Below are 24,869 nucleotides of genomic sequence, written 5' to 3' on the forward strand. Positions count from 1 at the left end.
TTCTGGTAATTTTCTTTATGTTCCCCTCAGTTCTTTTTGCACATTTGTAAGCTGTCTAGAGTGGCCAGATTCAGGTTTTGTAGCCTCACCTTTTGCTCATACATTTCCTTAGTCTTAAACTCCTCGTTGCTTTTGACTCTCACTTAGAGAAGCCTCTTAGAGAAGTCTCGTCCACAAACTAATAAGTGCCTTTGAAAGCCAGTACCAAATATATTTCAATATAGCAGTTATCATAGGTACCCATGGGAGAAGTGGAGCTTTCATCTCTGCCACCTGAATCCCATACAGGCTTTTTCATGTTTATAGTCATCAGTCATATTCCACGTCTCCTGGGTAGAAGTCTGTGTTTGTTTCAACCTCTTCACTCATTTCTTTGTTGCCAGATTATGACTGGGCATGAAGAGTGCGTTCAGATGCTTTTAGAGAAGGAAGTGTCTATTTTATGTAAAGATGCTAGAGGTAGAACACCTCTGCACTTTGCAGCAGCTCGGGGTCACGCCACTTGGCTGAGTGAATTACTGCAGATTGCACTTTCAGAGGAAGACTGCAGTTTAAAGGATAATCAAGGTTATACACCACTGCACTGGGCTTGTTACAATGGTAAGTTTATCCCTGTGGATTTTTGCCAAGTTCGAATGTGGCCTTTGTTTTAGGGAAGCATGATAGCAAAGCAGACTGACAATTTGAGAAGGCTGAAATGAAGAGTCAGATCATTTCTCCTCTACTTGCTCTCTGTGGTTTGTTTTTGCTCTATTTACCCTTCAGTTCAGGAGCCAAGGAAGTTCCAGCAATACTTCCCAGTGACTTTGTGACTTACAGGGAAGTTCTCAGTCACTGCGCTCATTTGTTCCCATCGCAGGAGGCCAGAGTGAAATTCTGTGTTTAATGAAGTAAACTATAAAGTTCTCGTTTATTTACCAAGGGACCAGGAGTGCTTCTCTGAGGTGTTACCTTTTCATTTATTAGTGCAGGAGACCACATCATTAGTTGAGAAGTCTGAACTGATTATGCTTCTTGCCTAATGTAAGAATAGAACTCCTTACTGTCATCACTTCAGACCATCTTGGAATGTGTAAGGTCATGTACATGGCATCACATTTGAGAAAAAAATACAACTTTTTTTGTTTTTTTCTTTTTATTCCTTTTTTTTTTTAATTTCCTTTTTTTTTTTCCTTCACTTGTGGCTAATATTGGTGATAATACTGGTGGAGCTGCATTGCTGCTGCCCTTAAAACAAAACAAACAAAAAAGACCCAAAGCCCCAAAACATAAAAACAACAACAACAACAAAAAACAAAGATAAAAACTCAAAACATTTTCTTATAATTCTGTTATATGAAAGTTCACATTCACAATATGTCCAACCTTAATGTGCTTGAAGTGTCAAATTATAATCCTTCTGTGCCTGGTCTGAAATAAGTTAATTCCCTGCTCTGTGCAACACCTGAAATATCTGTTTCTTGTAGGTCATGAAAACTGCATAGAGGTACTATTGGAGCAGAAATTTTTCCGCAAATTCTATGGTAATAGCTTCTCTCCGTTGCACTGTGCTGTGTAAGTAGAAATCTGTAACAAATGCTTTGCTTTGGGTTATGCCTGGAGAAAGTAGTAATATAAGAAGAAAGCTGTCTTTATTTCATATTATGTGCATGAGCAAATCATTCAAAAATTGTTCATAGAATGGTGCTTATTCTTTTCTGCTGAGAAAAAGAAGTTGCATGATAAAGAGTATTTGGCAGAAGTTTGATACATCTGAGCTACTTGCTGAAATGCTGATGTGTCATTAAACAGCTGTATTTATACTCCTTTTCCAGTTTCTTTTCCCTTGCTTGCCACTGCAGGCCTATGCATTCTTTGCCACTCGGTGGAATTGCATAGCTCTTCCATTCTTAGGCCACGACCCGGGCTATTAGAATGACAAAATTATGAACTTCTCCTGCTATTAGAAGAGTTAATATGTTTGAGAAGTAGTGGTGAGAGATATTGTTGCATAAACTTCTATTCTACAGTCCACATTGTTGCAAGATAGAAAAGAAATGTTGTTAGTTTCCAAGTGTGATACATAATTAAACAAAAACAATTACAAAGTTACTGGTTTTATTCTACTTAAAATAAATTCTTTAGGAAAAAAAAGAATATTTAGTATGTAATTCTCCAACCCACCTCTAAACGCATGCAACTTAAAGATGCACATAAATTTAAAATGAAAGAACTGCTGCTGAGATGACATAAGTGTGTCTTTTAGCAACATTAGACATAGACTGTATGTCATTAGTTACCATACGCTGTTCATTTTCATAATGAAATAAGACAAATTGCCAATAACCAGGAGAGTATTGAGTACCTCCAAGAAAAGTATTGAGAGTGTGTGTTGGAAGAGGTGTGTATTTCAATACCTTAAACATGAGAGTAAATCTCTCTATGTTTAGGTACATATGACCGAGTCCTTTCTCAGTTCAGCTGTGCTTGTTGATTAGACTCAAGGATTTAAAGGTTTTAGGGTTTTAATCCTAGCTTGGTACTGCAGTTTCAGTTAATCTGGTGCATAGGGAATTGAAGGATCAGCTTTGCTTTACATGTGGAAATCCATAGCAATAGATGCAGTTTGGTTAAGAGAAGTGACGAATGGTCAGAACTGTGACTGAAAGTGTTAAGGCAAAGGTATGTTGGGATAAATTATAAATAATCACTAAGAAATATTAATGGGAAATGAAGTAAATGAATATGGGATAATGGTAAATATGTAGACTTTTTATCTTCTTCAAAATGTATCTTTGGCAGAATCAACGATCATGAAAACTGTGCATCAATGCTCATCGGAGCCATCGATGCCAGCATTGTCAATTGCAAAGATGACAAAGGAAGGTAATAGCTTCCTAAACAAATTGCTTTTCCTCATCATGAATATATCTCTCCTTTTTCATAGTTCGTTTCTGAATTTCTGGAAAATAACCCTTGCGGTTGAGCTAAGGCTTGTAATGCAGACTCTTTCAGACAGCAGCTTTCACTGCAACACAGTTAAGTGATGGCTGACTTAAAGCAAGCGAGCTGTGAAGCATTCAGTTTTGCTATTAAGAAAATAGTATTTTAGTTCTTTAAGATGGGTGAAGGTCTGGGATGATTTCCTGAACCTATCTTTTTTCTTTTAAATATTTAAATGCATTCATATTATTTGCTAAATGAAGTGATGCTATGTACAAATAGAGAAATATTTCATTAAAAGTTGTTATGCTAACATTCTCTGGGCACGTAACTGGAAATGAAATAATTCATGCTGGTACAGCAAGAAATATACTTCAAGTCAAATCTTTACTATCAAATCTTTATTATCAAAACTGATAATCTCACCATATATATATACTTACATAAAGTTGCTTGGACAAACACTGTAAATACAGTTTAACTTGTTTTACATGTTGCCTCTATAACTTCCCCCTGGTGAGAATGTTTAGGAGGATTCAGAACGTCTTGCACTTTCAGGCCAACAAGCAGGAATATTGTAATTCTTTGGTAACAGCTGTGGCTGTGTGACTCTGCCCCACAGGACGCCCCTTCACGCAGCAGCCTTTGCGGATCACGTGGAGTGCCTCCAGCTCCTCCTGAGTCACAGCGCTCAAGTGAATGCTGTGGATCATGCAGGGAAAACAGCTCTCATGATGGCAGCTCAGAACGGTCATGTGGGTGCTGTCGGTAAGTGCGTCCTTGCCCCAGCTTGTCTTCAGGGTGAGCGTGACTGAGGCCACTGATTTTCAAGCAGATGATCATTTTTTCCTGGGAAAACTAAGAAAGAGAAAGCTAAGAAAGAGAAAGCTGCTCAGAAATTCTACTTTTACACAGTTAAAAAAAAAAAAATTTCTTCTTCTTTCTGCAGTATTTGCGAAGCTTTGCATTAACCTGAGTTTTATTTCCTCCAAAGGGAGCACTGTAATGCACTCAGAACATGAAAGGAGTAGTAATCCTTTTCTCTTGACTACTTTCTTAATTTTAAGGGTCAGGAAAACTGCGTGTGTGAAAAAGATTTAAGTGTTATCTCTCTTTCTGTTATGTTACAGGGAGTCTTGTTGCTTCCTGGCTAGAATACCTGAGGCAGACATAGGGATTGTAGTTGTACTGACTTAACAGAATTCTCTTTCCTCTAGCTTTGACAGCGCAGGCTGCACCCTGAATTCTTTATATCCACATAGTCCTCTCAGAGCAAGACTCAGGAGGTGACTCAGGCAGAACTTGCTGACCTGCAAATGGGAAAGTTCATTTTGTCTCAAACTGTCAAGCATAGATTCATCTTTGTTCATAGATGAGGTCTGCCTTTGGTTGCAGATTAACTGCACAAGATTATTCTGATGTCTACCGTTATTTTCACTTCACGCTCATAAAGCTTAAGCTGCATCAAGGCTTAGCACGTAAGCACACACATATTGGAAATAGTAACAAATTGGAAATTTTTTTTCCTCTGTTTTCACATGCTTCTTTGCCCATTGCATTTGTTCATTGATTTATGTTCTAAATTTCAGACTTTTTGGTGAATATTGCCAAGGCTGACCTGACATTAAGAGATAAGGACTTGAATACATCTTTGCACTTGGCTAGCAGTAAAGTAAGTTGAAGACCACTGTGTGCTTCTGTAATCTTCAGTCTCTTGTGTCGGTGTGCCTTCTAAAAAAGAAAAATTCCACAATAGAAATGTGATGGTCAGACTTGTGGTGAGAACACTGTATTGAGCTTCTTTACAAGTCTGTTTCCAGACTTAGTAAATGGAGAAATATGAGTGTCTCTTAAGACAACTGAAACATCAGTGACGCTAAGAGAAATAATTGAAAATCCTTTTATATTTTTACTGAACAATATTACTGTAAAATAGCTTAACATAGGGACAGTGGAAAAAACAACAAGAAAAAACAGATATATATTTATTCTTTTTCTCCAAATTCTGTGAAAGGGACCCAAAATTTTATCTTGAATTCTGCAACAGTGAAAGTAGGGGCACTGATAAGATTGATGCTGATGTCTTTTCTCCCTCCTTGTTTTTTCCCATTGGTTCCAATTGCTACTGCTGTTGCCTGTCTTGGCAAAAAATAAAAACAAAGCGTCCATGGCATTCCCTCTTCCAAGACTTTTCTTCTGCTCCTGTTCAGAGATGGGATTCCAGATAGCATCACTCCAGTTTCTGTAGACATATGAACTTCATTGAATTTTTAAGGTCCTTCAGGCTACCAGGGTCTCAGAAATAAGGTTCTGGTCTGTTATTGCCTGTTCGATCATCACAGAGCTCCGATGCTGAAGAGCTTTTATAGTTTATAATTTATTAATAGCACGGGAAGACATTTAAAAGTCCTAGGAAGTACAGTGTTAGTTTTTGAGATTAAACCCTCATTTTCTCTGTTATTGTGTAGTTGTAGTAATCACTTGAATAATTTCTCTTGAGGGAAATTCAGGTCTTCCTGTAAGCTGAGAAGGTGAGTTCTGCATGAGTGGAGGGTTGAAAGACAGATGGCTGCCTACGTCTGTAAATGTGCTAAACATTCTAGTAATGGCAGTTTGTAAATGGTGCTATAGGGCTTTTACAGTTCACCTATTACAGATTCTTATAAACTGATTTCAATGTTCTGTATTTTGAATACAATTTTACACTTCACATTTGTATATAACATTTATTTTGCCTCAATTTTAAACTTCTCGTTAAATTAATGCAGTTATTTGTTTCCAACTAGGGTCATGAAAAATGTGCCTTGTTAATACTTGACAAGATACAAGAACAGAGCCTTATTAATGCAAAAAATAATTCACTGCAGACGTAAGTATTGCCTGATCCTCTCAAGTCCAGTTGACTTTCCAGAAGATTCTGATTTAGCTTCTCAACTTCACGTCTTGGATTTTTTTCTAGATAAAATTAGATTTCTTGCTATTCTTTTAAGCCTTGACAACACTGCATTTATATTGCATTCTCACTTTTGAATTCTCTAATGCTCCTTGTATATGTGATCTGGTGGAAAATATGAGGTCATTTATTGGAACACTGTATCAAAATGTTGTTTTGTAATGTGACTGTATAAGCATACATCTACCTGCAAAATATTTTCTGTCTATTTCAAGATTTACTTTAATCCATCTAAGGTTTTAGATTTAATTTTTCAAATTATTTGAGGTCATATTTTATGTATAACTGCCTTCCATACTGCACATTACTAGCAGAGTTGTAGCCATCAATGTTCTTACTCCAGCTGCAAGTGTTTGAGTGGAATGGAGGAATCCCACAGCAGAAGATTTAACCACAAGCTCAGGCAGTTGATTTAGTGCTTGCTGATGAATCCATTTGTCCTTAGTTCGTTTCCCTTCCCTCCCACCCTTCAATTTGCAGTTGTTCTTCCTCTCCCATTAGCTGCTTCTAAACAGGAGCAACCTAGCTTTCCTTAGAATAATTATTTTAAAATAAACTTGAGTTTTGTTGTTTTGCTTTGTAGACCTCTCCATATTGCTGCACGTAATGGCTTAAAGATGGTGGTTGAGGAGTTACTAGCGAAAGGGGCATGTGTCCTAGCAGTAGATGAAAATGGTAAGTAAATAATACGCTCAGACAATCTTCAGTAGGTACCTAACATGTAATTTTACCACAGACTGAAGCAATAGACTTAAAAGCTTGTAGGCATCATTGATGCTTATATTCTTCCAAGAACAGACAGTGAGCTGTGTGAGTATATTAAAAAGGACACTTTTTTTTTTTTTTTTAATATAAAAATGTATTCTCAACATCACAGTGGTCCCTTTTACTGTTCATTTTGCATGTACTGTCAACAGCTAGTCTTTTTTAATGCTTGAGTGCAGTGGTAACTTGAATTTCCTAAACATGCAAGTGGCGCCGGATAATTCTGACTCCTTGCAGAAGAATTAAGGATTATGCATTCAATCAGCGCATGTTTTAATGGGTAGGAAGAAAATCATCATCATTTGTTTGATTGTGTCCTGGTTCATTCTGAGAGCAAAACTTGTCGTTTCCAACTGTCTGACCTAACCCAAGATGCAAATGAATTACTGTTGCCTCCTAAAATAAACAATGAGTTAATAAATCTGATAATTTTATTTCAGATCTCAATGAAGTCCTTCCTTAAACATTACAGAGTCTATAGAGGGTTGTGCTTCTATTTTTTATTACAAAATCTTCCTGAAATATGCTGCTTTCTCTTAAAATGCGGACTTCATGGCATTAATGTAACAATTCAGTACTTCCATCTTGCTGTATCTGTAAAGCAACAGTACTGCTACTTAGTCATTATTGCAAGACATTTTGAGATCTATGGATGAAAAGGGCAGAGTGGTATTTATTGTTAACCAGATGCTACCAGCTGAACTTGCATGAAGGAGTCCTGCAGAAGTCATCTGGCCCTAACCTCATTTAGAGAAAGGGGACAGGAAAGTGAACCGGACTAGCTTCTAACCATAGTTTTTTATAGGTAAAATCATACATGCAGATCTAGCCAATTTGCATGTATGTAATGAGTGAAAATTAAGTTTAAATTTGATACTAGCTTTTTTTAAGAGTAGCTGCTTACACAGAGCAGAAGAGAAAGATTTAAGTACAATCTTAGTAAAAGTAGAGTTCTAAAGAACACTTGCACTTGGAACACAGTAGAAGAGGGAGTTCTATTGAGAGTATTTATTCACTGCTATTGATGCCTGAGTGTGGGTAGTTTGCTGCAAAGCTGTTCTCAAACTCACCTGCTGCAGATGTTTTCAGCTTATTTGAGGCAGTAGGATGTCAGTGGAGGTCATTGCTTTAGATTAAGATTGCAGCAATCTGCAAAAGAATTCTTTGCACTTAGAATAGAGGAGTTGTTGGAAAGTTCAGAAGTACTACATAGCAACCTGTAAAACTGATAGATAGAAAGCAAAATCAGCACATCTGTTTCAAAGATGTGTGTATGTGAAGAGCTGATTTGGGGAAGCACTTGAACAGGAGCAAAGTTAAACTGCAGTGAAAGCAAACTTGATGGCTCCCCATTCTTACAGTTACTGATACCAGTATTATTTTAACTTCACATTACAAAACATAGGCCATGCTTACTGAATACAGTCATTGTTCTTCTAACATAATGCAAATTGTGAAAAATATCCAGATAGTCCTACTTGCTGTACATGTACCACGTGTGCTGATCTAATTCGTTTCTTAAATTTAATTCCTAAATAAATTCTCTGAGTTGAGTATGTTCTCAACCGACCAGTCTTTGAAATTGTTTGCTTATTACTTCAAAATATGATTAAACTAATATCTGTCATGTTTCGATGAAAGCCGTTGTTCTCAGAATGAGACTTGTTCATTGTACAGAAACTGAAGCCAGTTTCTGTCTCTGTTGCTGTACACCTGTGTTCTGTATCCACCGTATTGTTTGTGCTGTAGAATCATGTTTGGCAAGTGCTTTTTATTTATATTGTTGTGGAGTCTGTTTGCCTTGATTTAAAAAAAAACAGTGCTTGTGGTCACAGCGATTTAAATGCTCTACAAAGTGTGTATCTTCCCAGCATGTCTAATTTGAGAACAGTAACACACCCCTGCTGCTTGGCATGTAACTGTAACTGGACATACATCTCCTGCCTACAAAGTGCTCTAGAGATGTATATGAGGACTGCTCAGTGCCATTCTCAGTACCCTTAGTACTAACCGTTGCCTTGTCTGCGTTTGTGCCCAGGTCATACGCCAGCCCTGGCTTGCGCTCCTAACAAAGACGTGGCTGACTGCCTGGCACTCATTTTGGCTACCATGATGCCTTTTTCTCCTTCCAGTTCAATGACGGCTTTCAACTTCGCTTGTTATAAAAAAGACAGTTTGGGCAGGACACATCTCTGCGATGGCTCCGCTATGGGTAGCATTAACTCTTACAATAAGCCCTTGAGTAATAACCTAGGAACAGAGGATGGGTACAATGAAAATGATTCTGATTCTGAAACATTTTGACTTTTTGGTATTCAAAAAATTTTATTTCATTACTATTTCCTTTCAGTTTTTGTTTTTGCTTTTTTCTTTTAAGACAGCTTAAATCCCACTGCGATATTCTTAACTATGACTCTTGACAAGTAGGTGTTGAGATTTGTAGTGCTGATGAGAATTAAGCCTTTAAATAACCAAGTTGGGGGCATTTACTGGAACGTATTCCCATTACTGTTCTGTGGCTTTTTGTCTTCCTCATGTTTTCTTTAGGCCCTAAGTGCCCCTGTGGAAAGTCTCTACCTCTAACTTCAAGTATTAAAAAAAAAAAAAAGAAAAAGAAAAAAAGAAGAAAAAAAAAGAGAGAAAGAAAATGCCTTTTTTTTCTTTTTGACAGCACAATTAAACAGGGAATTGTTTGTAAAAAGTACTTAAGTGATTTAGCTGTACTATTAGTACACAAATGTGTTTCTAACGTAGCCTTCATAGCATCATCATTTTTCTCTATTTGTCTGTTTCTTAGTTCCAGGGGCTCTAATAATTAGGTATTTTTTTTCACACAAACCAAAGGTAAAGTTGTAAATCTTAAATCTGCCTGTATTACTTTCTTACAGGAAAAGAAATGTTTTACATTCCGCATGCATTAAGCACTTAAACGTACAGAAGGCACTTTTTTACAGTTATTAGTTACAGCACACAATCAGAAAAATATAAACTCTTCAGGCCAAATTCTACTTGTCTTAACATATGTCCCACTGATGTTAGTGGAACCACTTGTGGAAAATGGAAATGGCTTGGTCCTCCACCCCCCCACACCTCAATTCACCACAAGCATGAACAGTTGATTTGCACTACAGAATTAAGGAATTAAGGTCAATAGAAGTTTCTGTCACCTGAGCTGTTAACCAGGAATCTAGCTAGTATCAGAACAGAAACGAAAAATCAGGTGTAGGCAAAGGTGTACGTAAAGGTTTATGATGTCTTGCCAACTTTAAGGGATTTTTTTTTCCTATGCTTAAATACCTTGTTTTTACTGTAGACAGTATTGATTTTTAAAACACTTTTGCCACTGTTCGGATTGACAGAACAAAGGTAAAGCAATGAAAGCGTAACACCAAAAGTTGAAATACCAAACAGGAGAGAAAACAAAAATGGACCAGGCAGGGGATTGGAGATGCACGCTAAGAGCCTTTTGTCACCAGCTTTGAAAGCAATGTCAGCTTTGTGAATATGTTTACTCCTTCTGCCAAAGTTTCTAGGTCAAATGGACCCCGACCCTCTTCTACAACAGATGTACAAAAGGAAGAATGAGACTTTATAAACAAAACAAACGCCTATCCAAACTAACCAGCTCTACCAAGAGGACCAAAATGCTTCAGTGAATAAATGGAAGACTTTATTGCTTTTATTTTTTCTTCAAATGTGAGTGACATAATGAAGTAGCTTTTCTAAACCACGAAAATATAAACTTTTGAGGTAATGACTAGTCTTGAGTGAATTTTACATTTTATGACACAGGTTTCAAGATGACATTTGTAACTAACAATGTGTTGACCACAAGTTTGTTCTTTTTTTTTTTTTTTTTTTTTTTTTTTTCCAGGCTAAGGAAAATGTTCATATGCTTTTAATGTAAATGTGTTTATATTTATTTGAAATGAAACAAATGCCCAGGAAAAATAACTATAGCTTTTTCTCTATGGTAGTATTTGTGCATATTTTTCAGCATAATGCAAAATTAAATGTGAATCGAGGCAGGAGTGATGGCCTGAGTGGAAAGAAGGGAGTTACGCACTTGGGAAGTGCACCCATCTTACCATTTGGAATACAAAGATGAAGTCCACAGGCTATATTGGTAAAATGCATGATCATTTAAGAGCATAAGAAAGGGATCCAAAACATTGCTAGACAAGTGAGAGAACACTGTACAGCCACAGGAAAGAGGAAAAGGGTAATATAGCATAGAGTGGGATGTTAAAGTTCCAGTGATCCATGCTCAGAATGTCTGCAGGCCTAAGTCTTTGGAGGGAGAGGGAGAAGAGCTGCCGCTTCAGTGTACACTTTTGGCAGGGTAAATGAACAGTAGGGATTTCTAGTTTAGTTGCAGTTTTTAGCTGTGTTCCACTGAACTGTTTAAAAGTTGTCTGCAAACTTCAGTTCTTCAGTTAGAAAAATGATATATTGTTCATTTTGCCTTGCTAAAATTAAGCATTCTTTTCTTGAACAATAATTCATTTCCAACAATTGCAACAAAAAATCCTGAGAGGCAGCTCTGTGAGGATAATGATGTTTTCCCTGAACCCTGCCTTTTCTGCAGTAGAATGATAGAGCACCTGAAACTGTGGTTTCCTCCTCAGAAATAGCACAGAACATTTTTATCATTGACTTTATTCAAAGTTTTAGCTTGTAAAAGCTGCAAAATAGCAATAACCACCTCACTTCAAGCACTGAAAATAAGAGACAGTTGTTAGTTTTCAGTGGTGTCTGCTTAGAAATGAATGGAAATCCCACATTTTACTACTTTTGTTTCTGTGGAAGGATGGCATTTAAAATGAACAAACCAATGGGAAATGGCTGGCACCTGCCTGATAGGCAGCACCTTCATCTTACTTTAAACAGAGATTAATCATAGTCCAACCCTGAAATGCAGAGATATGTTATCCTATATGAAATCATTTCATTTGGAGAAAACCAGTCCTCTTTTTGAGGAGGATGTTATCTTATCTGAAGCAGGCATTCAAAAAGAAAATAAAAACCAGTATTTTTACTCACTGCCACACAGTTACTGAAAATATTTCTGTGTGTTTGCAATACCTCCTAACTCTGGTAACAGGTAGTGCAATATCTGCTGCTGCTTACTATGGATGCAGTGTTACAGAAACATAGGTGATTACTGAATTAATTTGTACCTTCTAGGAATCAAATCTAAACTTAATTGAGAAATCATTTCTGTAACCCAGTGATGACGTAAGTGCGCAATACTCCAGAAATCTTGGAAAAGTATGATCTGTTGGCATCCTAAGGGCATTGGGAAAGCCGTGTTCTGAGCATGGTGTTCTTAGGAGAAGGGACAGGAGCAAGGCGCTTGGATGTACGCAGCATTGGCCTGCCTCAGATCTCACCTGAGTTGCCAGAATCCCTTTTCATGTATGCCAGTACGTTAAGCTGTAATATAATTTATCGCTTGTAGCAGTTAATTAGTTATTTAGGGCATGGGAATAATTTTACTCTTGTAAATAATTACCTTGCCTTTCTGTGGACGTTGTACGAGGGTAGAGTTAATCACACATAATTGTTGCACTTAACCCCGGATCCTGCAATTTGCAGTACATGGACTACTGCTGTATCTGCACCAAACAGTGAGTGTTTGGGACGGGCAGCAGCCTGCCCAGCTTTATTAGCAGGATGGTCCCATCCTGTGTTTTAACCACAGTCGCAGGTGGAATCCATGGCGGGATTGGGTCCGTGTCTCTCTCACAGATACTGAGTTACAACCTCCGGACTGCCTGAATTGCTGTGAAATAGCTCAGGGGATTTCTGCTCATCGCTACTAAAAGGGCACCATAATGTGTTTGGTACTTTTATGCAGTAAACCACTGCCAGATGATGAAAGGAGGACAAACACATGAAATGAACCGTTTATCCATTGTACTGTTGAGAAACTCGGTTGTGTATCTTGACGATGATTTTTAAAAAAGAAATTGTGATTTTTATTCTTAGTCTTGTAAGAAATATTAGAGTGCCTTTTTATATTTGCGTATGATGGAAATGTATTGTGGAAGTTGTCTTTTTTTTTCTTTTTTTTCCTCCTCATTTGAGTGTTACAGAAGCAATATATCACCAGTATATTTTCATTTCAAACCTTCTTTGAATGTACAAAGTGTTTCTCCTTTTCGTATGTTCTACCTGCATTGAAATGAAAATCGATATGCTAAATTTCTATAGGAATAACGTCTAATTTTTGCAGTGCTGAAAAGGCTTTCTTATTACACAAAGTAAACCTTAGGTCAGTGTTATAGGAAAGGGCGTTTGAAACTAGTGACAATCCGAGTGTGCGTGTAAATGTGACTTTATGCGTTTGTATGCAGTGATTACATATTAAAGCCAATATCTCATGTTTTGTAGGTTTTGTCTCATATCTTATGCTTTAGCATGTGCAATATATCCTTACAACCCACGGTGATACGAATCTGGTGCCAGTGTTATATTTTGCATAACGTTTGTAATAAACGATATGAAATGTTGTTGCATCGTTTCGGTGGGGTTCTGTCGGTATTGTTTTCTTTTGTAAACGGCAGCCTTCGGCTCGACGTCCCGTATTCCCGAGGCAGGATGCGGCGCCTCAGCCCGCCCCTCTCAAGCACAGTTTGTTAACTCCTTTCAACTACTGAATGCTGTATTAATGTAACGAGAAACCCCACCCGTGAACTACACTTGATATGCATTCAGATGGTTATTTTTACAAATAAAAATGGTACAAATACTGTCGGAAAAACGGAGTACGTTTTGTTTGTTTATTCAAAGGAAGGGAACACGCGTAACTATTCAGCGCGGGGGCGGTGCTCCGAGGGCGCTTCGTTTAAAGAACGGGAAGCGGCCCCGCGATGCCGGGACTGTGGTTCTCCCACAGGCGGCACCCAGCGGAAGGCGGCGGCGGCGGCGGCGGCAGCGCGCCCTGAGCTCCCCGTCACGGCACGCGCGGCCGCCCCGCCACGGGCGGACCCGTGAGGAAGCGCCGGCTCAGCGCCCGCCCTTCCCAAGATGGCGGCCGCCCGCTCCGCCTCCCGGGCGGTGCCGGCCCCGCCCCGCCGTGTCTGCGCGGACGACTCGCGAGCAGGGGCGGCCTCCGCGCCGCTTCGCAGCTCAGCGTGGCGGGACGCCATGGGGCGGGCCGGTCGGCGGCTGCCCGCCGTGGCGGCGGTGCTGTACGGGGCTCTGGCGGCGCTGGTGCTGCTGGGGGTGCGGGACGTGCTGTTCGTTTACGAGGAGAACCGGTGCAGCATGACCTACATGTACGAGTACCCCGAGTACCTGGTGAGCGGAGGCTGCGCGGGGAGGGAGGCGGCGGTGGCGTAACAGGTGGCGGCTGCCGGGTGGGTGAGGCGGCATCGCGCCGCCCCGCGGCTGTCGGGGCCTCACCGCTCCGCCGGGGCGCGGCCGGGGACGGCTTTCCTCGGCCCCGTCGTGCGGTCGAAGGCGGCTGCAGGGGGACGGCTGCTGGCGGCTCCGAACTCGTGTGTGCCCGGCGTGCCGCTGTCGGGAAGGGGGCTGCAGCTTGGGCGAGTTGTGGGGCTGGGCGGTGCGCCCTGAGCCGCTAGAAAATAGCCATCTACCTGTGGGGTTACGTGTAGTGCTGTCACCTGCGCAAAAGAAGACCAAAGATTGCTGCTTTTTCCTCCACCTGGTAGTTATAGGTGTGTTATTTGTGGTCGCGGTGAGACCAGTCAGAGGCGCGTTCCTCCTGTGTAAGAGAAATTGGTCGGCCAGGTGCTCCGTCAGCACCGTGCGGGGCCGTCGGTGCCCGCAGGCCGAGGCTCGTTCCGTCTCACGGTCCTTCCGTGCTCTGCGGGGTGCCGGGCGGCTGTGTGAGGAGGGGGAAGCTCAGGCGTCAGCCCGTGCCTCGGGTCGGCGAGCAGAGGCGCTCAGGTGGGCGCTGCCGGCAGCTGGGAGGGCTGCGCGCCTGATGGGGCTTTGCTGACGAAGCCTTTGTAAAAATCTCTTTGGAAATCTGCTGTACTGAAGCGGCGCGTTCATTTTGGATCAGTTAATGTGTGTCTGGAAACCTTGGTATGGTCAGGTCGTGTCGATGGTGGCATCCAGAAGGGAGCTGCTTGAACAATTTTACTCTACCGTGCTGACAAAGAATGCAAACACTTAAACATCATGCAGTACATTTTGAGGTCTTCTGGTAGCCAGACCCTGCTTCAGGTTCATCATCTGTCAGCACACACCTTCTATGTTTATTTGCCATGTCAGTGCTTGTGTTCTCCATGATATAGGTTCTGTGCTGTAAGAAGTGAGGCCTGGGATGAGCACAGGGACAGGGAAGTGGCAGCAGCTCCATGTAGAGCCATGCACATCACGTCTGGCTGTGCTGCTGCCTCTCACAGCAACTGCTCCCAGAGTAAACTTTCTGACTGTGTGGAAAGCAGTGCTTCCGGAGGAGAATATCAACTTGTTTGGGTTAGTGAAGTCATCGTACCTTTCAGCTACCTGTTTGTTCTTGGAGGGGTTGTTTGTTTTCATTTTAACGTGTGGACTTTGCAGTGCTGCCATTGGTGTGACGTTACCAGGCAAAATTATCAGGTAGAGGTGCCTGTTCTTTATGGTTTGGGTGTTGCATTACACAACAGGCAGTTCCTTGAACACTGAAGCACAGTAGGTTTGATTTTCTGGAATCCATGTTTTTCTAACAGCTTGCTGTTGAGCTAATTCCAAGTAGAAGAATATTGGCATGGTTTTTTTTTTTTTCTTCTTAACCTTTTTATTTCTCTCTTCTTTTTTTTTTCTTCCCTCTCACCCTCCCTCCTTCCCCCCCCCCGGAGTTGTAAACCACAACATTTGAGTATAACCAATCCTGTCCTGCTGGGCTCACCTCAGTGAGAGTTTCCAAAGTTGGTATGGAGGGCTTTTTTCCATACGTCTTATTTCCATGGAAGTAAGATGAAAAAGGAAGCCTACACTGACATTGTAACAAATTGCTGTGACTCATTACAGCAAATTATGTAATTGAGGTCCTGGGAATTCAAGACCTAAAACCCCCACATGGAACAGGGCTGCCTGCTTCACACTTGGGCTCTGTCACCATACTGTTGTAATAGTGGGGCTCCTCAATTTGCAGGAAAAAAACACCAATATTGTGGCTGTACAGTTCTCATGGCTTGTATAGGTTTTTGCTTGGGATGTTGACCTGAAGGTGACAGTTTGTTTGGCTTTTATGTTACCTGAAAGCTTTTGACAAACCAGAATGGTGCCGTGGAGGAGCAGCTGAACAGATTATTTGGCCAGTTGGGAAGTGTATTTAGCTTACTAATGAAGGCTTGTTTCACTTAATGCAAGGATGGGTCTGTGCTTTTTTTTGCACAGAAACCTGAATGCCTTTGAAAAAGGTGATTATATAGGTGATCTGCAAGCGTCAGGCCTGAACAGAGCTCAGTGCTTTTTGTTCAGAGTGAAGGAATTACGACTATTTGTGTGTATTTATAATGTGATATATGTATACGTATACGCACATTACAGAAAACTTGAGATATATCTAAATCTTCTGTTACAAACATGTATAGAAGACCATAAGGGGGGGGTTGCCAATAGCTGGTATGGCAAACAGTTTGAAAACTGAGGGAGAAAGGAAAAGGTCCTCAGTTAAGGAGGAACAGACAGGGAATAGGAGGGGAAGGGAGTAGTGATACGTGGGGGAGAGAAGTACAGCTTCCCCATAGGCACAGCTGAGAGGAAACTGAGGCAGAGCTGCTTCTGTGTAGGCAAAGCTCTCAACGGAGACCTTAGAGACATTTTTTGATGCAAAACTGAGTTTATTTTCTTGCTGCATAAAATAAAATGTTTCCTTAAGACAAAAATTGCACCTCAACATATTTTAAATTATATTTGTCTCTAATGTGCCATGGATGGTAACATAAGTAAGTGAGAGCTATAAGTAATGTCTTTGTACTTCTAGAAATGTTATAAATCTTTATCTTGGAAACCTGAAATTACAAACCAACCAATATCTATAGGGAAGTGAATTAGATGTTTTCTTGCTTACTGCTTATCTAGTTTAGAGCAGTGTCAACAGGGCTCTGAGAGCTGTGACTCCCTGCTCTAAGCTTTAAGCAAGACATCAGGTTCCACGAGGTTTTGTTCTTTCTCTTTGGGAACTTGTAGTGCAGTGTTCAGTGTGGTGTGGGTCAGTTTTTCAGTTAGTTTGATTTTTTCAAATACAAGAAATACGACATTTTAGGATATCAGTTGGCTGTAAATTGGCTCTTGAGATTTTACAAGTGTACAAGTGTGTGTCTGTGGCCCAACCGACTGACTCCAAAGACTAGAACTCCTCAGGTTGATACAGGCTTCTTTCTTTCTGCTCAGCCATGTTCACGCAGTTAGCTCTGTTGTTTAAGTTCGCGTTACAGATGATGTCTCCATAAGAATCACTGGAGACAGTTCCTGCTTCCTGTGTGGTTTTCCCCTCACAGAAATCGCTGTCACTTCAATAGTCGCACTCTAGAGATTCAGCCTCAGTGCTGCATCAAGTAGTGCAGGGTTGTTCTGAGTTGTGTGATGTCGGACATGACTCCAGAATCATCCAAAGGCATTAGGAATAAGTAATTTGGATCACACAGATGTCCCAGTTCCTGGTCTCAAATCTCTTGTCCTGGGAGATGCATTTATGGTTTAACACTTTTTTCACCTGAGGCACAAGGCAAGGCTTGCTTGGAGTGCGCAACTGCAGAATTGTAATTGCAGTCATGCTGTTTAAATCCAGTTAAAGTCAGGAAGTGTTCCAAGGAGCTGGGTGTCAGAGTTTGGTTCCTTTAAGCTTAAATCTGCATTCAGAAACAGAATAGCAGAATGGCCAGGGTTGGAAGGGACCTCAAGGATCACAAATCTCCAACCCCCCTGCCACATGCAGGGCAACCAACCTCCCCATTTAATCCTAGACCAGGCTGCCCAGGGCCCCATCCAACCTGGCCTTGAACACCTCCAGGAACGGGGCATCCACAGCCTCTCTGGGCAGCCTGTTCCAGCACCTCACCACTCTCTCTGTAAAGAACTTCCCCCTGACATCCAACCCAAATCTCCCCTCCCTCAGCTTAAAACTATTTCCCCTTATCCTACAGTTATCTACCCTTTCAACGAGTTGGTTCCCCTCCTGTTTGTAGGCTCCCTTTAGGTATTGAAAGGCTGCAGTGAGGTCACCTTGCAGCTGCCTTTTCTCCAAGAAACAAATGTTACTTCGTTTTCTGTGACTGGGTGAACTTCCAGGCATCAGGGTCTTCATGTTCACAGCTTTCATGCAAGATACATTGTAATGAGAGCATGCTGATAGTCCAATCTGCATCAGCAGCGCCTGAGTAAGTCTGGAGCCCCTACGCCTTATTACTGGGTGCAGGCCGCCTCCTTTGTATTGAGTTCATGTGTCCTCAAAGGTAGTATTCTAATTCCGTGCTGCATTTTTCTTTTGCAACAGAAAATAAAATTACCGAAGAAAACAGCCAGACGATATCCAGCATATGAGCTCTACCTCTATGGAGAAGGGAATTATGCTGAAGAAAACAAGAATCTGATATTGACAGGCATTCCAATTCTCTTTCTTCCTGGAAATGCTGGCAGTTACAAACAAGGTAAGCCTTTGGTAAATTACAGCCCATCTGCAGAGTAGTTATGCATTAGGTGATGGCAAGGGGTTTTCTATTTGAAATAGCATCAACAGGGGCTGTAACATCAATCTGCTTATGGCAGGGAAAATCTTTATTAGTCCGGGTCAGTTTCAAGCAAAGTGTTTTACTTTCTGTAAATGCTTACAGACTTGTAGAGAAAATAATATCCAGAGGAGGTTATAAATATCATGAGAATGGGAGATACCGTATGGAAAACTGATGGCGTGTAATGTATTGCAAAGCTGCTGTGAAGCAATACTGTCTCAAAAAACATGGCAGAACAGGAAATAGAATGGTACCTGCGTGTAGGGGAGGTACGAAGAACAAGTTTAGTGAGTTGCAGTACTGTTACATGCCACAGATAACATGCTGCTTTACAGTAGGACCTCTAAAATCTATTCTTTGTTTTGAGAAATTGATTTAGGGAGACTGGCAGTAAGCTGGGCTCATTTTTCAAAATCTTTGTTGAAATAATTCTGTTCTGCTTTCATCACTGGCTCAGAATAGGTTACTGTTGTGTTGTTGGTGGTGGAGTTGTTTTTTTGTTTTTTTTTTTGCTTTAAGAGGATTTAGCATGAGAATTCATATTTGATTCAGTATTTATTATGGGACAATACCTTTTAAGTCTGGTGCCTTGCTGCAGAGCAGAGTTGCTGCTAACTGTTATTCACAAGCTTTTTGAAACTGTGCTCATGTTTGCTGAGAAGTGAAAGCGGAAGTGCTGCTGGGCTTCTCCTTTGGTATGTTCTGGGCACTTCTGAAAGATGAGATTTCATTATCTTTCATGGGCACTGAAACCAAGCTTTTAAAATTTCCAAAATTCAGCTTTCGAGTACAGGATGATGGTCTGGTTGAAATATTGGGAACAAACCTGAAACTGGGAGGTTAGAGATCCTGAGTTCTAATTGGGAACCTGTCACAGATGTGGAACGCAGTGAGAGTTGTGCACTGTGAATGAAGGCTGTATTAAGCAGCAGCCCGGGTGGATGACAGGTCAGGAGCAAGGCCTTGTCAACAGGGCATTTTCTCCCTCAAGATTTCAGGTGTGAAAAGTGTTCTTTGTACTTTCATTTTCCTCTCCTTTGGAAATGTTGTTCTAAAAGTTGATGGTCCTCAAGAAATTTTAGAAAGCCCTAGCAAGAGCATTGTCTGCAGAGCTGAGGGATTTCTGCATTTTGCATTCTCACCCTCTTGGTGATAAGGTGCGAGTGAAGTCTTTAGGAAGAGAAGCATAATCATTGATCTTGTATCCGATTTAGACATTGTGTCTATGTAGTCAACTGCTGAGAGCAGCAGTTCTTGCTAGTTCACTGCAACCTTCTTTGCCATCTCATCAGATGTATTCTTTTCCACCTTCTTCTGTAGGCTTTTATTATAATTATTTACTAATACTTCTTTGTATTACAAGAATTCTTACAAAAACAGAAAATAAATTTTCCATTGTCCATTTAGCAATTTTGCACTGTCTTTGGCCAGCTGATACTTTGTTCTATTTATTTATATATTCAAGTCAGCTTTTGTGACACAAAGTCAGATTGCATTTAGAAAAACATTTGAATGTTTTTGAACACATTTGAATGTGTTTTTCATCCTCTTTTTTATGTAAGACTTGAGTTTAATTGTACATTTAAGATAGCATTTGTTAATAGATGACATATTTATGTGTCTATGTATGAACTATGATGTAAGGATTGTCTAATGGTCGCTGCTTAATTGATGTGATTTCTTTCCCTAGTGCGTTCTCTTGGCTCCATCGCTCTTAGAAAGGCAGAGGATCTTGACTTCAAGTATCATTTTAATTTCTTCAGTGTCAACTTTAATGAGGAGTTGGTTGCATTGTATGGTGGTACTCTCCAACGGCAGACCAAATTTGTGCATGAATGCCTAAAAGTAATTCTTAAGTTGTACAGGGTAAGGAGTGACATATTCTAAACTATTTACTTTTGTTTCTGAATGGAATGCTGATCTGTCTGTTCTGATTGGAAACAGAAGAACGTTGAATAAGGAGGGACGGTTTATGATGTATTGAACATGCCAGTAACAGAAGGGAGAAATACTCTGTTTTAATAGGTTTGTACTGCTTGTGATAATCCCAAAGTCTGGGTTAGGTTTTATGTTGTTTCAAAACAAATTCTTCCATTGAAATATGTGCCTTTTTGTAGCAGAGCATTAAATTTTCCCTAACTTATCTTAGTGGTAGTATAGCATCACCTTCCATCTGGTTTTTCCTAGAAAAGTTTTCTGCTAGCCTGTGTCATTCTAATTAGTATTAACCTTGAGGGAATGCAGGTGAATTTGAGGAGAAAAATGGACAGCTGTTAGCCAGAGGAGATTTGTTTAATGCAAAATCTGATCTTGATATGCTAATTAGCCTCTGGTCTTTGCTTAAGGGTCAGGAATTTGCACCAACCAGCGTCGCCATAGTAGGTCATTCCATGGGTGGTCTTGTTGCAAGAGCACTGCTTACCCTGAAGAATTTTAAGCCCGAACTTATAAACCTCCTCATTACACAAGCTACCCCTCATGTTGCACCTGTAATGCCTTTGGACAGATATCTTACTGGTAAGGACTGCAATTTACCTGAATACATTCTGTTTCTTTACTGATTTTTCTCTAGCATTAACAGGTGAGATTCTTGCAAATTGCTGTGGCCTTGCAGCAGCTTTTGTGTGCAAAATGTACTGTTCTGTTTACTGTCATTAATCTATTCCTTTCTTATTATGATGGTTGCTTGAGAGCACTCAGCTACTGAAAGTGTGGTATAAAATTGACTTTGTGGATTTGAGCTCCTGTGAAGGGGCTGAGAGTCTAAATATAAACTTAATAAGCTGTAGAGCACGTAACTAAATTTATAAGCTCTGCAGAGCATGATATTCTTTCTTTTTTTGTATAATTTGACCTCTGGAATGACTTTATATATTAAATAAATTGACTAAATGGGTATGTTTTTGTGGAAGTTGTTAAATTTAATGCTTGTTGCTCTCAGTCAGGGAGAAGGAATGTTGAATATAGATAAAATTATGTTTTACATAATGTATTTTCATAAAAGCAGCAATTTATTGTCTGCTCTATAAGAGAAGTACAGTCATTATTTATGTACTGTTAAGTTATCAGAATGATAGATTTTACTAAATAGTGCTGATGAAATATATGCTATGTAAGTGAAAATTGTTCCTTGTAGATATTGAAGGAATTAGTGAAGGAAAAGAGTAGACATTTATTTTCTTTGTTCTTTATGGCACCCAGAGGAAATGGATCATCTGTAGCTGCTGGATTTGATTTATTGTATTTGTATTAATCTTCTACAACTGATTATAATACTTCCTCATTGCTGTTTCTGGACTACAGCTGTACTGAAAATAAACCTGTGATTTGCTACTTAAATAACGTAAATGCTCAGCTAACGTAGGAAGTGTGTCTGTCTTTCCCAACTGCTACCTCCTTGGGGTTAAAACAGCAGTTAAAACAGAGTGATGCTTGGATCTTGAATGTCTTTAGGGGAGCTTACAAAAACTTCTAGTTGAACGTTTTTATGGTATGTTTGTATTTAAAGCAGATGTGTGGAAATTATCATTAATTGTGATCTATCTTACAGATTTTTATACAGCTGTAAACAATCACTGGACTCTAAAGGCCCAAGATTTAAGAAATTTAACTACCCTTTCTGTGGCGGGAGGATTCAGAGATTACCAAGTTCGTTCAGGACTGGCTTTTCTACCAAGACTGAGTCAGCATGACAGTGCCTTATCTGTTGTGGTAAAAAAACAACAACAACAACAACAAAAAACAAACTTTTTTTGCTTTTGCATGGAGCTGTGTTAAGTAGCTATTTAAGGAATGCATGTGTCAGTATGTGATTTCAGTCTGAATATGTAGTCTAGTGAAACAAAATATGAGTAATATGTGTGAAAAAGTATATAACACATAGTGCTCTAAGTAGTTAATGTAGCAGAAAGCAGTGTCGCTCGGGCTTTCTTTTCATCACCTTCTTGCACTTTTCTGTTCTAAACTCAGTCTTTATTTTCTCGCATTTTGCAAGGGGTGTGTATGTGGAAACTAACAGAAGGAATGTAAAAGTACAGAGTAGAGTTCTTGCTTGATTACAAAAGGACAACTCTGTCATTCAGCCACCTTTTTTTTTTTTTCCCTAACTGTTTATTTTCGAAAGAAATTAGCATTTTCTGGACCATCTAGTCCAGCCTTCTGCTTTTACAAGCATCTCTTTCCAGTGTTAATCAAACAATGTCATAGAAGTAGTTTCATTTTTTATTCCGTGCCTCCTACCTACCTGTTGCCTTCATGAAAGACACTGGAAAACACTCCCCAGTAGGGTTTGAAAGAAAAATTGCAGCTTCCAACTTTCATCTGGTGTGTAAGCCAGGTTATAAGTGGGTTTGTTCTGACATCAACTTGAAAAGTTATCTGCAGTAGTTTCTGTTTGATCAGTGTTTCCCTCCTTGTTCTTTGTGAAGAAGCTTATGTATAAATAATCTCAGCTCTAGTTCTGCTAGGCTAAGAAGATTAACTCTGCGTTTGTCCTAGTAGCCTTCCTCTGCTTCTGCTGCACTTGCATTGCTCTTGAGCGTTGGTCACCAGAATGTTGCATGAGATCCCCTATGTAGTGGTGCCAGTTCCTTATTGTTTTGTCATCTGGATATAACGACGCACACTATGTTACCATAACGTGGTGGAGTGATTTGTTTTGTTTTATTTTTTTCTTTGTGGCTGTAATTCGTAGTTCTTCGTAGTTTACTTGAATTGAGTTGTACTACTAGCTGATAATCCCTGTTTATGGGAGGTTTTTTATGTTAGTCCCTAAGTGCAGTAGGTGCACTTGTACAAACGTATAGCTCCAGACCACCCAGCCCTGTCTGCACGATGTTCTCATGATCCTTTATTTTAAGGATGTCCTTGATTTTTCAGCAGCAGACTTTACTGGCACGTTTCTGTTCTAATATGCCAGGGTCATTTACAAAAATAAGTAAGATTAGCCATAGAAGCAGTCTTTGAAGATTTTTTGGTAAGTTTATTCTTGAACATAATTCGTCCTTTCACCACTAGGCTCCTCTATCTAGTGTAGATACTTCCTTAGTCGTTTTGTTTTGCAAGTTCTTATTTTTGCTGAAGTAAACAAGGTTTTGGTCTGAAGATGCAATTCTCTTCAAACCCTTTCCCTGAAAATCTTCTTAATTACCCAAATAGATCCATGTGTGACATGTGGATCTGTAAGCATTCAGCCTCCTGTGACATGCCCATGGCATCACCAAGGCAGTTGTGATGCCTTGTGCCCAAATTGCAGCGATGCTGGTGTTATTTTGATGACATATCTTTGTACTGATGTCTACAGTACAAGCTGTATTCAATAGATTTACAGGAAAAAAAAAAAAAACAACAAACATGCTTAGTATTTTTAAATACTGAATATCAAAAGAATGTCTTAACTCTATTCCTTCTCCAAACAGAGTTCAGCTGTGCCTCGGGCTTGGGCCTCAACAGACCATCTCTCCATAGTGTGGTAAGTAAATGAGACAAAAGTTAATTGGCTGACCAAACATCTCTCTGTTCTCTATTCTTCTTACATTATACAGCGATGTTGTGTCAGCATAGTATTGTCTCTTCCTACTACTTTTATTCCCCTGGATATTTTCTTTCTAGATTTAAATTAATAATTCTGTTTTTCAGGTGCAAGGAATTGATCCTGGCTACCATCAGAGCTTTCTTTGATCTCATAGATGAGAACACAAGGCAGGTTTGTAAATGTGATCCTGTACTTAATCCCCCAATCCTGTACATTTTGTTTTTCCATCAAAGAATGCTTAATCAGAACAAATAACACCCTGATAGACTGGAGGCTCGCTTTTGATTTTTTTTTTTTTTTTTTTTTTTTTTTTTTTATTGTGTCATGCTAAGATAATTGTTACCTTTTTGGCACCAGTCTCTGAAAAAATCCCATGGCTTTGTGTTATTTGCTCAAGGTGTCAGAAATAATTAGATGTTATATTAATTTTTATTCTTTTATAAATAATTATTACTTGATGTTTTATAGCTGGAGTGTGGGCTAAACTTTTATTCACTAATGCAGTAGGTTTAGTTGACCTTGCATCATAACAAACAGATTTTGAATGGAACCTCTTAGTGTCTTCGATTCCCCTTTTATACCTCATGTATAAAGGATGAAAAATTGTGGTAGTTTATCTCAGGTAGGATGCTACTCAAACTTTCCCATGTGTTGTCATAATGGCTGGCAAATAAATACAAATACTAGCACAAAGAAAAGCTAATGTTTTTATCTCCAGTTACCATCACTTATTTCATTTCTAAATAAATATCACACATCCTACTTCTTGAAGACTGTTGGGAAATCTGCCATTATACTCTGTTCTCTTTCTGTGGTGTTAGGCAGCAATAAATCAGAATTGGGATTAAGGTCCAGAGCTTGGAAATATGCAAGAGCAGAGCCTCAGGCATAAAAGAGGAAGGCTTACGGATGTTTGGTTTTTGGTTTTCCAGAATCCATGGTACAGATTTCACTGGTTTCTTAAGTATACTCACTTCAACATAAGATTTATAGAGATAGCAAG

At 39.8% G+C, this 24,869-nt stretch overlaps 2 protein-coding genes across 2 annotated transcripts in view; both read left to right on the forward strand.

Moving 5' to 3' along the window:
- ANKRD44 (ankyrin repeat domain 44) overlaps window positions 1–8,944 on the forward strand; it is a gene marked incomplete at both ends in the record, with an annotated part of 67,456 nt that extends 58,512 nt beyond the window's left edge. The window contains 8 exons of the mRNA XM_079539149.1: window positions 384–600; window positions 1,467–1,554; window positions 2,782–2,865; window positions 3,545–3,690; window positions 4,512–4,594; window positions 5,709–5,791; window positions 6,459–6,550; window positions 8,679–8,944. Of these exons, the coding sequence (XP_079395275.1) occupies window positions 384–600; window positions 1,467–1,554; window positions 2,782–2,865; window positions 3,545–3,690; window positions 4,512–4,594; window positions 5,709–5,791; window positions 6,459–6,550; window positions 8,679–8,944 (1,059 nt within the window). The remainder of the gene's footprint in view (window positions 1–383; window positions 601–1,466; window positions 1,555–2,781; window positions 2,866–3,544; window positions 3,691–4,511; window positions 4,595–5,708; window positions 5,792–6,458; window positions 6,551–8,678) is intronic.
- Window positions 8,945–13,792: 4,848 nt separating this feature from the next.
- PGAP1 (post-GPI attachment to proteins inositol deacylase 1) overlaps window positions 13,793–24,869 on the forward strand; it is a gene marked incomplete at both ends in the record, with an annotated part of 29,785 nt that continues 18,708 nt past the window's right edge. Inside the window, 7 exons of the mRNA XM_079539138.1 lie at window positions 13,793–13,945; window positions 18,099–18,252; window positions 20,024–20,199; window positions 20,679–20,850; window positions 21,884–22,044; window positions 23,751–23,803; window positions 23,971–24,037. Coding sequence (XP_079395264.1) covers window positions 13,793–13,945; window positions 18,099–18,252; window positions 20,024–20,199; window positions 20,679–20,850; window positions 21,884–22,044; window positions 23,751–23,803; window positions 23,971–24,037 — 936 coding nt within the window. The remainder of the gene's footprint in view (window positions 13,946–18,098; window positions 18,253–20,023; window positions 20,200–20,678; window positions 20,851–21,883; window positions 22,045–23,750; window positions 23,804–23,970; window positions 24,038–24,869) is intronic.

Source organism: Tetrao urogallus, assembly GCF_951394365.1.
Source record: "Tetrao urogallus genome assembly, chromosome: 8".
NCBI classification, from domain to species: domain Eukaryota; kingdom Metazoa; phylum Chordata; class Aves; order Galliformes; family Phasianidae; genus Tetrao; species Tetrao urogallus.